The 16,736-nt window shown below is 35.2% G+C and overlaps 1 protein-coding gene across 2 annotated transcripts in view; it reads right to left on the reverse strand.

The window, feature by feature from the left end:
• Positions 1 to 2,470: 2,470 nt before the first annotated feature.
• The window catches only part of LOC128224473 (uncharacterized), a 34,449-nt gene continuing 20,183 nt past the window's right edge, over positions 2,471 to 16,736 (reverse strand). The window contains exons 2-21 of one of the 2 annotated variants that reach the window (XM_052934318.1): positions 16,420 to 16,542; positions 15,845 to 16,237; positions 15,513 to 15,645; positions 14,228 to 15,392; positions 13,896 to 14,124; positions 12,794 to 13,774; positions 11,245 to 12,596; positions 10,925 to 11,113; positions 10,301 to 10,811; positions 9,946 to 10,062; positions 9,376 to 9,683; positions 9,133 to 9,240; positions 8,754 to 8,910; positions 8,463 to 8,646; positions 6,700 to 8,336; positions 5,628 to 6,559; positions 4,958 to 5,300; positions 4,560 to 4,787; positions 4,242 to 4,430; positions 2,471 to 3,242 (exon numbers count right to left, since the gene is read on the reverse strand). In XM_052934318.1, coding sequence (XP_052790278.1) covers positions 2,959 to 3,242; positions 4,242 to 4,430; positions 4,560 to 4,787; positions 4,958 to 5,300; positions 5,628 to 6,559; positions 6,700 to 8,336; positions 8,463 to 8,646; positions 8,754 to 8,910; positions 9,133 to 9,240; positions 9,376 to 9,683; positions 9,946 to 10,062; positions 10,301 to 10,811; positions 10,925 to 11,113; positions 11,245 to 12,596; positions 12,794 to 13,774; positions 13,896 to 14,124; positions 14,228 to 15,392; positions 15,513 to 15,645; positions 15,845 to 16,237; positions 16,420 to 16,542 — 9,563 coding nt within the window. In that variant the 3' untranslated portion in view covers positions 2,471 to 2,958. Of the gene's footprint in view, positions 3,243 to 4,241; positions 4,788 to 4,957; positions 5,301 to 5,627; positions 6,560 to 6,699; positions 8,337 to 8,462; positions 8,647 to 8,753; positions 8,911 to 9,132; positions 9,241 to 9,375; positions 9,684 to 9,945; positions 10,063 to 10,300; positions 10,812 to 10,924; positions 11,114 to 11,244; positions 12,597 to 12,793; positions 13,775 to 13,895; positions 14,125 to 14,227; positions 15,393 to 15,512; positions 15,646 to 15,844; positions 16,238 to 16,419; positions 16,543 to 16,736 lie in introns of both variants that reach the window. The other variant, XM_052934317.1, reaches the window with a different exon arrangement.

A 16,736-nucleotide genomic window follows, 5' to 3' on the forward strand; every position in this document is an offset into this window, starting at 1 on the left:
AAACATACGCTATGAACTAAGTCGGGACGAACGCGGTAGCTTTCATGGAAACATGACTTAAGTAATTGTCAATCGTCAAGACTGTGATGCGCTAATGAAAGTCCTCTTTAAAAGTTTGGAAGAAGTTAAAACACATTAAAATAAATAGTTTTGGATTTTTCATTAATGATAATATTATTGGTAAGAGGTGTGTTCAAAGGCCCACAATCGTTCGATGCAGCTCATATTTTTTATATCCGATCCGAGCACAGTATCAGTAAATTGTAATTCTGTTTATAATTTTTTCTGGACTTTTAGAAAGTAATGTAAGCAATACAATGCCAACGTGTATAACACTTCAGGCAAACTCAATTCGTTATTCTTAAGTTAAGATACAATGGATATACAAGTAGGAAAATTAATTTTCAACAGAGTTTCTATGGCATATTGTAAATATTTTATTTTCCCTTTCAAATTTCTGTATCTGCCTTATATTAAGACATTATGTGTTGCCCATCTAAACATTGTCAACATAATTTTTTTACAAACTTTTAATAATTAAACGATAATTTCTTTTAAATCTGATTTAAATGTTTTATAGTAGACTATAGATATACGATGTATAGTATGTGATGTACCCATTTTAAAGAGTCTTGCAATATTTTTTTTAGATTGGATGTACTTTCGTTTAAGTGATATTTCTGTCCATACTTAATTTATACTTAACGAAACTTGTAAATTCACATTGCCAAGATTGGATAACAAAAGAAATCTCGCTTAAACAAATACCAATCTAACTAGACATTATTTATATTTTCTAGGATTTCCCAGCATGAACCGATACATTTAATGAGTGTGATATTTTTAAAAAGGCAAACTGAGCGCGAACGTTTTATGCCGAAATTTGATGCAATTTTGTTGCAATTTAAACGATTTTGCAAATTTTATAGTGCAGGAATTGTGAAAGTTTATGTGTTTGAGTTGTCCATAATTTTGTTTTCATAATTTCTGAATTTATTTATTAATGAGAAAATAGTATGTACACAAGGCTTTTTTGTAAAAGTCTAGAACAATAATTCGGAATATTGTACAAGGGCATATGGAATTTCTACCTTCTATAAATTCTACTCCGATAATAACACTTTAATAGCAAAAATAGGTGGAACTTACCTAATAAAAAGAAACTGTACTCCAAAGATCATAATCTTTTAGATTGTGTATCTTAGTTCATGTACAAAGAGCTAATTACCTACATGTATATACGTTTAAAGAATAAATTTAATATAAATCGAGATAGCAGATCTTATGAAGAAGACAAAGTGATGAAATAATATAGATATTACATATTTTGCATTATTATACGATTCGTTATATATAAGCTTCTCATCTATCAGAACGGTGTTTTATTGCGTGTCTAAATTCCTTCTTCATTGCATTCAAGCTGATACTTACCCCGATTAGGCTTATAATTTTTCCATTTTGCTATGGTTGATAAATGCGGAAATATGTTGAGATTAAGTGCTCTAAAACTATTTCATATCCTCCAATGAATTCCTTCATGATTAACCCTGGTATACATTTATTGACAACGTGCCTTATATGCTTCATGTTTTTGACGTATTCGTTTGTTTATTGTGATCTTACAAACATTATTGACAGATAAAGGCGCACGTGTTTAGTATTTAGCTGGTAAAATAAATGTTTAACTTGCTCAACAAGAGGTGCATTGGATGCCATGGTAGCATGTACATTCAGGCACATGTGATACTCGTATTCATACGTTTTTTTAACTATGATCAAATGTTGAAGAATGCAAGAAGAGGGTGTGACTTTTATATTTCAATAAAAGTGTTACAAATATATCTATTCGTATTTTGTTAAAATACCCTAATTCTCATTTATTACTCCGCCCCGTAAATTATCAGGTTGGGTAACTTTTACATAAAGTGTAGTGTAGTTTGTTAAAAATCGAGTTATAGTACTCATATATAAAACTCATACGTCAGTGTTTTAAATTAACCAATCAACTTATTACTACTTTCACTTTTAAGTCAACATATCTTCACGTACAACGCCATTTTTATACGGTGCTTTTCTATCCAATTTATGCAGCTACTTATTTAGAATACTGCGTGTAATTCATTAAAACCCGTTATTATAATCTGTTATCTTTGTATTGATCTATAGTGTTAAAGGTTTTTGTATGTCGTGAGATATTTACATTGCCATGACAATTAATTGTAACAAAATTGATTGGGGATAAAAATATACCATTTCAATAATATTTTCATTTTGAAAATGTCTTACTCTTTTTTAAAATGTAAACGTTTTTACTAAGTAATCATGTAATTACTTAGTAAATTAATGGACATTTTGATATGTGATGTGACTGTAATGGTTTGTTGGGATATCAGTTATAGGTCTCTTGGACTTACAGCCTTGGTGTCATACAATAAGATATATAGAGTATTGTAGAAAACAGAAAACATCCCACACAATGATTTTTATTAGAAAATGAAAGGAAGCGTATCAATAAAACTGGTATCAACGTAAAAACAGCCAACAAGAAATATAAACTAAACAATGAAGCATAGAGATACTCATATATGAAATACATTGGAAGGAATGATATAAAAGTACTGGAACATATATAAAGTAAATCAATGAATGAAATATAAGCTACAAGCTACCAGGTAAATATATACTAGATAATCATACAGCAACTATATTGGACGGAATAACATTAATAAAATATCGAATGCAATCCGAATTTTTCATTTTTCTTTAGCTGTCATTCGACAGTTGACGTTTGAAATAAATGACATTAATTAAGAATACATTTCAAAAATGAAAATAAGATGGAACATAAAAATCATACAACAGTAAGGCAAATATATGGATATATTGAAAGCTAAATATTGAAAATTACAAACACACAAGCCTGGAAACAATTACGCGGTGCCACTACCAAGTAAATTATTACATTGTGAATATTGTCCTGTAAACGCTCGAAATCCCTGTTGGATAAACACATGTTATAGTGAAGAACAGCTCTTTTATATTTGGGGAAATCAGCGTAGACGACGGAGCCACAATATCATACGTATGTCCGGTGTAATAGCTGATGTCAAGAACATCGGTGAATTCTTCTTTCGATCCCACGACGAGGCTATACACAACTGGAATTTCAGGAAGTGTATCGAATGCTTGTCCCCAGTCGATATGAATTATATGTTCGTTTCGAGTTACAAGCATTGGAATTCCTGAAATTATATAAAAATAATGTAAGATATCATAAATTCAGCTGAACAAGTACTAGAGTTATTTGAGAAGACTTACTAAGCCTACTTTGTTTTCCTATGATTGGTTTGGCATTACCTCCGACCCTTCTTCCTAAAGATCTTATGTATGATTTTTTTACATGTTGAGCTGCAATGAAACACTATTTATACATGGACACAGTTAAACTTGCAATGCAATTCAAAGTTTAATGTAACAACCATAAATAAGTTCGAGCAGTATATTTGTTTTCTAAACAAGTTTATCAAAGTAGATTGCCATAATGTAGACAATTAGGATGTATATTAATCAAATATGCAATGCAAATGCAATGCAGTCATTTAAAAAGTTTGTACTTTTAATTTCAAATTCAAAACGATTGGTATGCATTAAAGCTGCACTCTCACAGATTTACCAGTTTTACAACTTTTATTTTTATTTTTTGTCTTTGAAAGAGCAAAGTTTTGCGTAAATATCTGCAAACCAATGATATAAGATTGCTGACAAAAACTCAGATAGTAGATTCCGTTCGAAAATTAATGTTTTATGGCTTAAACCGTTACCTACGGTTTAAAAAATGCATAAAACATCAGTTTTTGAACTTAAATGTAAAAATCTGCGAATTTATTTTTTGTCAGCAGTCTTATATAACTGGTTTTCATGGGTTTTCGCAAGAATTCGCTCGTTCCAAGAGAAAAAATAATAAAGAATGTTAAAACGTTCACTCTGTGAGAGTGCAGCTTTGACCGCTGTGTAAAACGGTCAGTCTAATTCAAACCTATCATCTGACTTGTTTTAGGATAAAGTTGACTTTCTCTGCAAACGATTTGAGTATTAAATGATCCTGTAAAAAAGTCATGCTAATTTTAATGCTATCGATATGTGCACTTTTTAATTTTAGTATTTAAAAAACTGATAAATACCTTTTTATCAATGTTAAACTTAAGTCTGAGTCTTGCTTAAGATGTACCATATGGTTTTACCTGACAAAGCTGGAGGTTGGCTGATGATAAATAAGGAGGCATGAACGGCCTCACTTCTATGTTGTCCAGTGTTTGTAGCCCTGACGTGTACGTTTAATGTTTCTGTATTGTATAATGTAAGTCCGCGAGCACTTGCCACTGTCTTCAAGTGAACATTTGTCCAGTCTACGATGGTTGCATTTTTGTCGTCTGATATGCAATATTCGTAAAAATCAATACCGGAGGTATCTTCGAATTCTGACCAACTGATCTGCACTAAGGATGTGTTTGATTGTATTTCAGATTGGCCTACAGTAATCGGTAGTGAGCTGAACTGACCTTCGTTAACTGGTAAAATGTTGACTGTTACTTGGTTTGAAGTAATGAAATCCATGGACACGGTATTAGAGGCTACAGTTGTTGTCGTTGCTAGCTCAACATTATTGACACACTTGATATTGACGTAGACCTTATCGCTGTGGTTAAACTGCAGAAGGTTCGACTCACACGATGTCAGAGTATCTGTATACCACTTGTCTTGTACATTGTCTTTGTTTGGAAGCATTCCTGCAATATAATCGAAGGGTCAGTATGAATTTCACACGTCGTGTTGTATCAATCCAATTGGTAATATTTGTTAAAGTGATTTCCTTGTAGAAGTAAAAAATGAACACAAGACCATCTACCAAACTTGAAAATACTATGTATACCAATTGTTACGTTTCATTAAGACTTACCAATAGAACAAGTACAATGTTTAATATCGCTCTCATCGTCTACCACATTCCATGATGCATTAACCTGCACTCTCGAAGCGATCTCACCCGAATTATTTACAAAGACTACCGTTGCTGAAGCTTCAAGATCGGTGATAAGCGGAGAAGTATGGTCAATAATAATTGGTTCTGTTGATTGGAAAACAGATGTCAGGCCTGCATGATTCTCAGCAATAACTGTCGTATATACTTTCATCGCATGCACGAGGTGACCTTTAATAATCACACTCATTATATCAGCATGAATAGCAGTTAATAGCTGAATTTGAAACCCTCCAGGGGTTGTACCGGCACCAATTTGTACCTAAAGTAAAATTAAAAAAAACAACAACAACATAAAGAATAATATTTTTGTAAATGAAAAAAACAACACACAAAAACAACAACACTGTAAATGAAAAGTTACACAGTTATACTACATTTTAAAATGAAAATAAATAAATGAATCTAAGGGTTACAACATGTTTACATAAATATGTAAACTAATACATGCATACTATTTAAATAAAATGCTAGGTACTTATACTAATCCTAATTAATAAATATAATCCATCGTTATTACAATCATGATGAACATATTAAACAATATCAACTTATTTTAACTACATTGATTATGATTTCTATTCCATACCTTTTTCAGATCACTTTCTTTATCCTGAATCATAGCAGTAACAGCTACAGAATCATGTCTTATTTGCCGAACATGAAGAGCTTTTGACTTGTTTTCCATGAAAGACATACATTTTTGTAAATGAATTTGTTTTAAGTTGTTATTGAAATTATTATGATTTTCAACAATAATGGTAATGTTTTGGGTTCTATTTTCAATTGGCATGAAAGTATATGAAAATTCAGAAAATTGTTTATGATTCAGAACAGTTTGAATTCTGGTCATGAAACGATTGATTTGAAGAATAACTGAATCTACAAAAGCATTTTCAATAGATCCTTCTATTCTGTATATTGCATCTTTGTCTAATTGCGCAACAATTGTCTTTGTCCAAGTATCCTCCGAATTCTCTAATAATTCAATGGCAACAATGTTTTCAAATTGGATACAGTCGTAGCCTTTGGGTGGAGTAGGATCGATAATAACCCCTGGGGAAACAATAACATCACTTTCATGTTCCGCGGCATCAATGGCCTTGACCACTCCGTAATAAACGCTTCCTGGAATCAAGTCTACATCCTTGAATGTAACGCTCGTTTTGAGACCAATAAGTGTGAAATTCCTATACAAATGTGATGACTCCTGATTTTCCACAGCAACATAGTAACTTTTTATTCCTGAACAATGGTCCTGAAACCCATGCCACGAAAGTCCCAGAGAGGTAACGGATGATTGGTATGCAACGTTCCTATGCGTAATTGTATTAAAAACAACGCCATTTGTCGGTGGGGTCGTATCAACTATGAAACCGTCTGACGATAACGAAGTGTGAAGCCCTGCCGTGTTCACGGCTGTGACAGTAAAATAGTATTTAACGGCGTGCTCCAAAGTCAGATTTCCGATGGAAATATTAGTGTTCAATCCAATATTCTCTGATGCAAATACGTCATCGACTGAAACATATTTTTACAATATAAATCTCATTATATATAGATTGTTCAAATTCATAATCATTGCCTTTAACTAAATTGTTCAAATGGTAAATAATGCATTTAAATCTTATAAATATTAACTTGTTTCTATAGGTATGTACCGTTCGGTGAAGTTCCTAAAGCAACCAAGTAATGTTGTATATAACTCTTTTGCTCACTAAAGACTCCGGACCAACAAGCCGAAATCTCATCGGTCCAGTCTATGAAGTCAAGATCTGTTGCACAATCGTCAATTCCTTCAATGATATATCGTCCTCTACGCAAACTTGGTGATGTTTGATCAACCTTAATAGGCTTAGACGTAAAGATTGCGAATGCACTTGGTCCGTACCATGTTTTTACGTAAATGTCGTAGAGCTCGCCATGGACAAGCGATCTATTAATTGGCAGACAGTGAACGAATTCTTGTCGCAAACCTATATCAACCCAGGGGAACTCTTTTTGTAAATCGAAAACCCCTTCTCCATACGGTTGATTATGAATTCCAATACTCCACTCAAATCTATGAATGTCTGGATCCTTTCTCGAGTGTTCGATCTGCATCCAGTGACCGGCGAGACAAGCTGATGAGGCCGTTAAAGTTAAAGGCTGGAACTGAAGGCCTCCAAAAACTGCAAACTTTGTTAAGTCGCTATCAGTCGTGTTAAATGCATCAATCTCGACGCAGGACATATTTGTTTCAACTGCATTGCATGGTTTTCCAACTACAGCGCATGTACAGTCCTTGTTGCAAAAATGAACGTCACAAGAGTGCTTCTCGAGTTCGAGTATTCCCCGCTGATTTTCAATAATAACGGAAGATGGCATACTTGACAATGAAAATAGAGATACACGTGAAACCGAGCTGTTTAACCCTACACTATTTGCAGTCCAGACAGAAACAATTATAACATCGTTAGGGTTTAACGGTTCTGTAAGTGTGAAATTGCCATGTTGTTCGTCTGATGTGTTATCATGGTTTCGGATAAGGACACCACCGGACAGTTCCTGCTTGGTAAAATACCTTGAAACAGTAACATAATATCTATCTATACTAGATTCCTGATCGTAGAAACCATACCAAGTCAAGGAAAGAGTAGAGTGGAGTCCACTGGTATCTCTATAATTTTCCCAAAGCATTTGTGGTTTTAGTCCACCCTGGTGTGGGGGAGTTGAGTCGATGAGAATATCGTTTGTTCTCTCTGTTGAGCATAGCCCTGCCGCGTTACAACTAGTAATAACAACAAAATATGTGTCACCACTATGCAGCCAATTGTTTCCATCTAAGTTAATGATGTACTGTTTTTCGGATCCGAGATGTACTTTTTCAACAGGTGTGTGTCCTTCGTGATGTGTAAAGAGGGATAACTCGTGACTATATATCGGGCTTTCGTCGTCTAAAAAATCCCAAAACACTCTAATAATCGACTTTTCCCATTGAGAGGTTTTGTCCTTGATTGTGTTATAATCAAGCATTATTGAAGGCTTTATTTTGTTGTAAGGTGCTGTTATGTCCACGAGAATCGCATCGGATGCACTTGAAACGTTCATCCCGACTCCATTGAAGGCCCAAACAGTTGCAAAAATTGGCGTTTTTATGGGCAGAGATATATTCGACTTTATCATATAAGACTGAAGAAGGGCATTGAATGAAGGAACAATGTCACACATGTTTTTCTGACGTCCTAAACACACTTCAAAATGATCGATATCTGAATGAGGGTCCTCAAATCCAGCCCATTGTAATCTCAGTGACGTGCTGCAATACACATAAAACATTATTAGGAGATCGTTTAAAAGTATTCTTAATATTAGTGTTTAAATGTAATAGCATCTGGAATTGCATCGATACCGCTTATTTAAACTGTGTGTGGTTTAAACTAACTTTAACGGTAAATATCTGCTGTGTCGTACACTAGACCCGGCTTGTACACGACCAATGATTGGTGGTGAGTTGTCCAATATAATTCCATCTGACGATCTTTGTGTACAGAGTCCAGCTTTATTACAGCTTTCTACTGTTGTGTAATATTTCTCTCCTGGGATAAACGGACCATTCCAAATTATATCTGAAAACCAAATAAACGCACACAAAGAGGTCAATAACATGCGTACTCATTAATAACAAATAAATAATATTAACATAATACATATGAACCTATGAACACACATATACCTTGCTTCAGTCCAACGTTTATAAATGACTGAACGTCTGTAGCGTAGTGGTCTGTTCCAAGTCCTACATTGAAATAGTCTATGTGGCTTTCTATGTCTGAGAAATCTTTCCAGTGTGCATGGATCGTGTATATGTCTGATTGATAGTCAAGGTCAATCTGAAATTAAAAAAATCACCCATGTCTGCTGAAATGTACTATCATATACATATACGCTGGCTATTATAAAGTTATTGTGTAAATATGTACATGCTTCCAAAGTGTTTTGTAGTCCTTAGACATTCTTGACAACCTGTATTGATGTAGATCATGACATGATCAAATAAAGCAACATCATTTAAGGCAATACATTGTGTAAGTAGAACATCCCATTAAACCAACCTTGCTTTCCCAGTTTCCATCCAAAACGTGTCCTCCACAAGGTGGTGTTCTATCTAAAATAAATCGTTTTGACACGATTGTACTCGGAATATCTGCCCTGTTGATCGCCTGTAATAATTCAAATACAACGATTATATTGTTTTGTAAATTACATTGTTACAGATATCCCATATATCGTTCACACGTTTGATCTACTTATGACTTTTATATTTCTTTATTTTCCAAAAGCTGACAGCAGCTTACCTGCACACGAACGAAGTATTCATAGCCTTCTATGATATTTGAATCATGAAGATCAATGATGAAAGTATCTGAATAATACTTTGTCATAGATAATGCATCCACCGTGTTGTCGCTTGATCCGATTCCGACATTAAAATGACTTATTCCGCTGTGATCGTCATGAAAACCAACAAGACGTATACTTATTGTGTCACCGTTGTAATACGCATGTTGTTGATCAAAGTGTATTTTCCCTTCCTTTGGTGCTGATGTGTCCGTAACAAACTCCGTTGAAACAGCCACTGACGAAAGCCCGAAATGGTCAGATCCTGCAATACAGATAAATTCTTGTATTTGTTTTTATTCCTTATGTTACCCAAATGATTATGAAATATTAAAACGGTTTTGACGTTATTCAATTGTTACCTTATGTCTTACTTTCTTAGGTAAGTCGTATTCGCTCAATACATAGTTGCAATAGCTATCATGATAGTCATTGTATTTGTTGTTATATTTCCTAGTTCATAGTAACATGGTTATGTTTGCGTTGTTATATTATGATATAGTTTGAATTTGATGTTAAAATCTTACCGTTTACAGTAAAGTACACAGAAGTGCCATCAGCGATGCCAATTAAAGATAACACGGCAGTCGTTTCTTGTCCCGTGTTACGGAACGATATAATATCGTCTCTGGTGGGACTGGAGCCTGAACAAAACATTAAAGGTTTATATTTTAAAAAAAGATTTTAATCCATAATGACATGAAGACTTAACACCAAGTCACCGTAATATTAATGATTCGAAATTAAATTATATCAAGTACTAATAATATAAAGTGAATGGAAATTTAATGCATACATTGAATATAACCTTTGATATTCTTGTAAGATAGATCATTTAACGATCTATTTTTTTGTATCAATATACGCGAGAAGTGTACACACCAACACCGATTACGTAATGTTGTATGTTTTCTGGATATCCAAGAAGAGTAGCGCCTCTTTCTTTAAGAAACGGATCCCACGTTATAACAACATGTTCGATGTCAGTTAAATACCCATTTACGTTTTGAATATGAATATTCCCAGGGATGGGAGCAGTGTCGTCTAAAATAAATCCGTCACTGCAAGACTGAATTTCGTCCAGTAATTCAGTGAACAATTCCCTTTCAACTACTGTCTTATTCGAGAAAGCACACACATAGAATGTAGCGGCAACGAACACATCGGCTTCTTCGAAAACAACAAAACCATCCGTTGTGATTTTTTCTTTTAAACACGATACATCTGTGTAGCAATCATGGGGTACATGCCGTGATGTCATCAAATACCAAGATACATAACGCTCATTTGCGTGCATAACTGCTGCGGCTGGCCTTAACTTACTAGTACCAAAGTCTAGTTCGTTGTCATGCAAGAACGTATACATGTCGCCAGCATCCGAACTATGAATTATCTAATGAAGATAAAGGAAATTATTCCAATACAAGTATGAACATAACTGAATTATCCGTAATTAATTAAAAAGACATTAAATTCTTAAAGGTGTTTCAGATAAAATGGCTTTACCGATTGAAGTTGCATCCAAGAATCCAATCCAGTATCAAAGTCGTAAACAACAGTTGCATCATATGTTCCAAAGTCTAATTTTGTTAGCTTTTTGCACCGTCTAATTGATTGTCCGCTGACGGAGTATGCATTTATACAAGCATATGAGGAAATATGTCCATGGACGGGCAGTACAACACAGTCTTCAACCTTAGATAGAAAAAAACAAGCATAATATGTAATCAAGGTCATGTTTATGTAGTTTGTGCTAGAAATGTTTGACCATTGACACTAGTGTCTAAGATATACAACTGTTTATGAATATAACTCAACCATTTTACCGTTATTTCGCTGGAGTCATTAGTAATGGATTTCCACGTGAGAAGAGGTTTCCGACCATCTGCGTCCCGAGCTAAAGTCCATTGATAATAAACCATAACAATATCCTTGTCCTCAATTGACCAATGTAATCTGACACGGACACACGAATCTTCAAGCAAAATAGATGCTTTGGTTATCTGCAAAACTGGATCAAGCCTTTCAAAAGAGAACTCATTCGATTGTACCGGATTTATGCAATCCTGTTTTGAACAGACCTGTACTTCAGCAACATATTTCTTGTTGGCTAGAAAGTTTAAAATTTCTATAATGGTAAAGTTGTTACCGGTACTCGGTTGAAAAGGTACAACTAACGTTTTGTTCTGTCCTACGATTAAATTATTTTCGCTGACCCCAACCCTGTATTCCAGTTCCATGTTTTTATAAAGAGAAACAAGATGTTTATCAACAAACTTCCAACTAACGATCAGTCGTTTAGACTGAAGAACAACGTTCTGAACTGGGCATTCAATTAGTTGAAATCCTAAAACGTCACCAAGCATGGTTGAATCTTCAACTTTTATAACCAAAACCGGTCTGTTCACAAATGGTCTAATGAAGGTGTCCTTGCCCTCTGTTGAAACAATTCCGTCGTCTGATGTTACAAGAGTTTTGAACGGAGTGTTGAAGATATAACGTTGGCCAACGTGTAGCTGTTCTTTAATTGTCACACGCGCTGAGTTGTTTGTTAAGCTAACATCGTAAGTATTTGATACTTGATTCGAGCAGTCATGCCCAATCCTGACGGACAGTGAATGCGTTATTTCGTCTTTGTCTAAAACCATTATGCCATCAGAAAAAGAAACCGAAACTCCTCCGGTGTCGGATGATCTTAACAAGAAAACATATTTGATATTTGGTCTGATATCAACTGAGTGTATGCAATACGAGTTGCTGTTGCTTATGAGTTGGTAATTTACTACGTCATCAGTAGCATTTGAGAGTCCTACTCCTACTTCCAATGCTAAATTCTCATGGTGTAAGAAAACTTTCCAACTTGCACAAAGCACTTCTTTCGTAAAATGAGCGTCAACGTCCACAATACTATTATTCACTGAGGGATCTATATCAGATATAACAGTTTGTCCGGGAGGATATCTTAATGGGAGCTGAAAGGGTTGACTTTCTAGAGATAAATAATGACCAGCATTGTTGTACACATGCATGTTAATGTAAAACTCGAGGAAATTGTCCGTATCTTGTAACTGTAAACGGCGTAGGGGATATCTAAAGCATCCACCAGAGTACGAATGGCACAGGGACGATGTATCTAGACGCCATTCCAGATACGGTGTTACAGCAATACCATTTTGTGCTGAAAGGAAGCAAGATAACTACGATTATCAAATACAATTGAGGTCAAATACGATGCTGATTTACACACAGGTAATTATATGTTCTATGTCTTTGGCGTTTACCTTGTGCCATTAAATCGGGTTTATATTTAAAAATTTTGCTACTGAGCTTGTTTCTGTAGTTTTTCACAAGAATTAAGGAAAAAAGTTTACCTACCAATCTGGAAAAATATTTGATCGATTTGTGCAGTTTGCTCGTCGTCATAGAATGTGTTGCTATCCCATCCAAATACAATGTGCTCAGATTCAACAATAACTTGGGGAAGGGTTCTATTCAAAGGCGGTGTTTGATCAATGAGTACAGGGCCTATTGTTGAGATTCTCTCCAAACCAGCTTTATTGATTACTTTCACGAAAATGAAGAATAATTCGTCAGAGCCTATGCCTTCATGTTTTCGTCTGAAATAGGTTTTCTTTTGTGTAGACTGATACGCTACAATGGACGGACTCTCTATTTCAGTAGGACTAAGTCCTAATCCAACAAAGAAATCTTGAATTTGACTTCCGTCTTCCTCAATATCCCAAGTGATAAAGATGTTATCATTGGGAAGATAGATAATTGTATCGTTTGTGTACAATGGTAAGTGCTCGCAAAGAAACGACGACATATCTTCATCCTTTCCTTTTATATCATGTGTCTGATATATTTCGGTTACTATGTGCGATTCAACATTAGGAGCACAAATACTACGGCAAACGGAAGTATTATAAAGCTTTGCTCTTTGCATGTTTGTCTGCATTAAATATACTTCGCCATGCAAACAGAGTAGGCTTTCTGATAATTGGCCATGCTGTACCGTCATATTTCTAAATTCTGGCGGTGAAAGATCACGCGTAAGGCCATCTGAACACGCAGGCTTCGAAGGTTCCATGGCATTATTTAGTGCAATAACAGTCACAAATCGCTTTCCAGTAAAAGTCGTTGGGATTCGTATTGATTTTTCAGAGAAAGGAAGCTCCCTAAAAATCGATATACTTGGTACTTCTGTAAAGTTGTACAAATCTTGTGTACTGAGACATCGGTCGGACAAACCGACCCTGTACAGTTTGATGCTGCTTTCGTGGTCTATAAAACCATGCCAGTGCACGAGAATGGAATCATCACTTGTGTAGTCAATGTCAGGGGAATCTTCTGGACCTGATGAGAATAAGCAAATAGTATTACCATGAAAAAACTATATAGACATACTTTGCATGTTTTGATTTGATTTTTGAATACAAACACTGTATTTAATATAAAAAGTGTGTAATTTACTTACCTTCATAAACAACACCTTCTGAAGGCGGCGAATCATCAACAAGCACGTCAATGTGTTCCCTTGTTGAAAGCCCAGCCATGTTTGTTACTTTTATGGTAAAAGAGTAGTTTCTGTTATGATTGCCAATGTGCATATGCTTGACATTTAGTTTGTTAAGTGGTATTGTGTAGTTAAAGAATGCACAGTTACCAACATCCGGGCAGTAACACAATGCGTTTGAGCATGAATCCTGAAATCAGAGAAACAGTGCGTTCAAATACATTTTTGTTATTCGCAAATCATCACACAAATAATTTGTTATTTGTATTGATAATAGCGAGACATATACATACATTTATGGTCGTAACAGCAAGGTGCTCACTAAGTAGCTCGGTCATTGTATCGGCTATTCCAAATGTCCAATGTATTTTAGATAAACCACTATGTGGATCAAATGCATCAAACGTCATTTGCATCTTGGAGAGGTCCGTGCTGTTATGTACATAAAGCATTTCATATCCATCTTTCTTAAGCCAAATGTTGTTGATGAGTGGTACTGAGCGATCAATAAATACAGTTCGATTATCGCTAAGTGTATTTCCAGCTATATCAATGGCCTTTATGTTCAGTGTGTATGTTTCTCCGTCTTTAACATTCAAATCCATGCAAAATGATTGATTCGAGAAGGAGGGGACAGGTTTCTCTACAGTGAATGGATCATGATTCATGCTCCACGAAACATCGTATGCAATGATACCGTATACATTTGATGTCCCGGAGACAGGTATTTCTCCAGTTGTTTGCTCATAAGATCCTGTTATGAGCCCATGCGGGTCGGCCTCAATAGGATTTAGAAGTACATTTTTTATGTAGAAATCGTTGTAAAAATAATCTTTCCAGCTAATGCATACATCGTTGTGATGGGTTTGCCATGTGTAATTTGTAGCAGGTGAGGATGATGTAAATACGAACGGTTTTTCAGTCCAGATTTGAATGGACGACGTGTTATCATAGAGAACAAAGCGGCGACACTGTCGTACATTGTCTGCAACATCCTTTACTTCGAGAGTCAAACAATAGAGCCTTGGTGCGTTTGAAGTAAGATTGAGATCCATGCTTGTGACTGTGTGGTTAACCTTTGTATTGAGAACGTTGGTTGTGTAATCTACCTTCAGCATCCCTTCAGAGGGCAAAACTTCATTTACTCGTATTTCGTAGCTCTCGATGGATGAAGCGGTGTGTGAGGCTCCTCCTGGAGGGACAGGGTCCACCCAGCCGTTAAACTTAACATTGTGAATGGAAGAACGTGTTATCCTTTTATTAAGTTGCAAAGGCTGATAAGTGCACGTCGAATGTTTTAAACAGTGTTCAGGTGGCTGATTGTCAAAACGATAGCAAACATTTCGTTGTTCCGTAGTTTTGTGGTAAGGCTTAGCGTTGAGAACAGTATGGGGTGTCGTTCTAGTATCCTTTGCTTTTAAATATCCGCCACCTTTGGCTTCGAATTCCAAACATAAGCTGTTTTTAATTTACAATAGTAATAATTGTTATTATTATTATTATTATTATTATCTTAGAAATTCTTTCAATACAGATCATTTGAAAGTGAAAGTGAGTTATAATGAATAGTTTACATACGCCTCGCCATCTTTCAGTGCGTAGGTGCTTGCAGTAACAGTAAAATTGCCTGAATCTTGATGCGTACTAGTAACAGACTGACTCGAATCTATGTCAGCAAGTTTCTTTTCTGTTGATAACTTAACGAATGCTCCTATGTGAATTATATAAAAAATGTGTAATAACACAGCCGTAGTTGAAATATAACCAAATAATAATGATATAAACGACATACGTGTAAATATTACGTGTTTGATTTATTCCTTGCGAAGCCCGAATGTGATCAAGTAAGGGTGTGAATACATTTGTGTAATCGAAATTAATTCTGGAACTAAACAATTTTGAAAACATACCTGACACAGATTGGTGTTTGATATATATTGTTGTGTCCGTTATACCAAAGTTCTGTTCAACAATAAAGGACGGACGCGAAGAGCTGGAAATATTAATTGAATAGTCCGTGTCCAAATCAAATTGCATTACAGACGGTTGATAGTTGCCATACATATCTTGTAGAAACTGACACGCGGAAGAAGAGGTCGATGACATTGCTCTCTTCATTTCGCCGTTTGGACCGATAGCAACGGTGTCGCAAGTTGAAATCGATGGTGCCTTAGTTGGTTGACATGATGTTTCTCCAGCTGTTGAAGTCTTCCTAAACTCCGTTGCGCATGTGCAATCCTTTGTAAGACCATGTCCGCTGCAGCTTCCAGGCCAACAATAGTGGTTGTTCCAGGAACACATTCCTAAATTATAGATTTTTATTTTACTGAAGCAAATATGTTATAATTATCTATGCAGAAAAACTATGTACAATAACACATGGTTGCGATAGACACATCATGTTCGTAGTTAGGAAAATATTATTATCAAACATTGTTTAAATTTCAATATCATGATGTATTGTTTTTAAAGTATATCTCCTTACTCTGACACTCCTTATCACTGTTGTAACGCTTGAAGAAGACATTGTCATCGTTACACTCTTTGCAGTAGACAGTGTAGTATGATGTGCAACTTCGGCGTTTACACTCGCTTATTGCAGGACAATCTGAACAATAGACACATTTATGATATAAATAAAATTATAAGCATATCTCAATGAATTTAAGTAATACAATGGTCAACTACATTTGTCGCATTAAGGATTACTCAGAGGGATTTTTCTTTCTTTGTTTAGTCAAATATCTTCACATTTGAACAGTAGTATTGTAGATGAACACGCTCTTGTTCACTAATAGATTG

Source organism: Mya arenaria, chromosome 17 (assembly GCF_026914265.1).
Source record: "Mya arenaria isolate MELC-2E11 chromosome 17, ASM2691426v1".
Lineage (NCBI taxonomy): Eukaryota > Metazoa > Mollusca > Bivalvia > Myida > Myidae > Mya > Mya arenaria.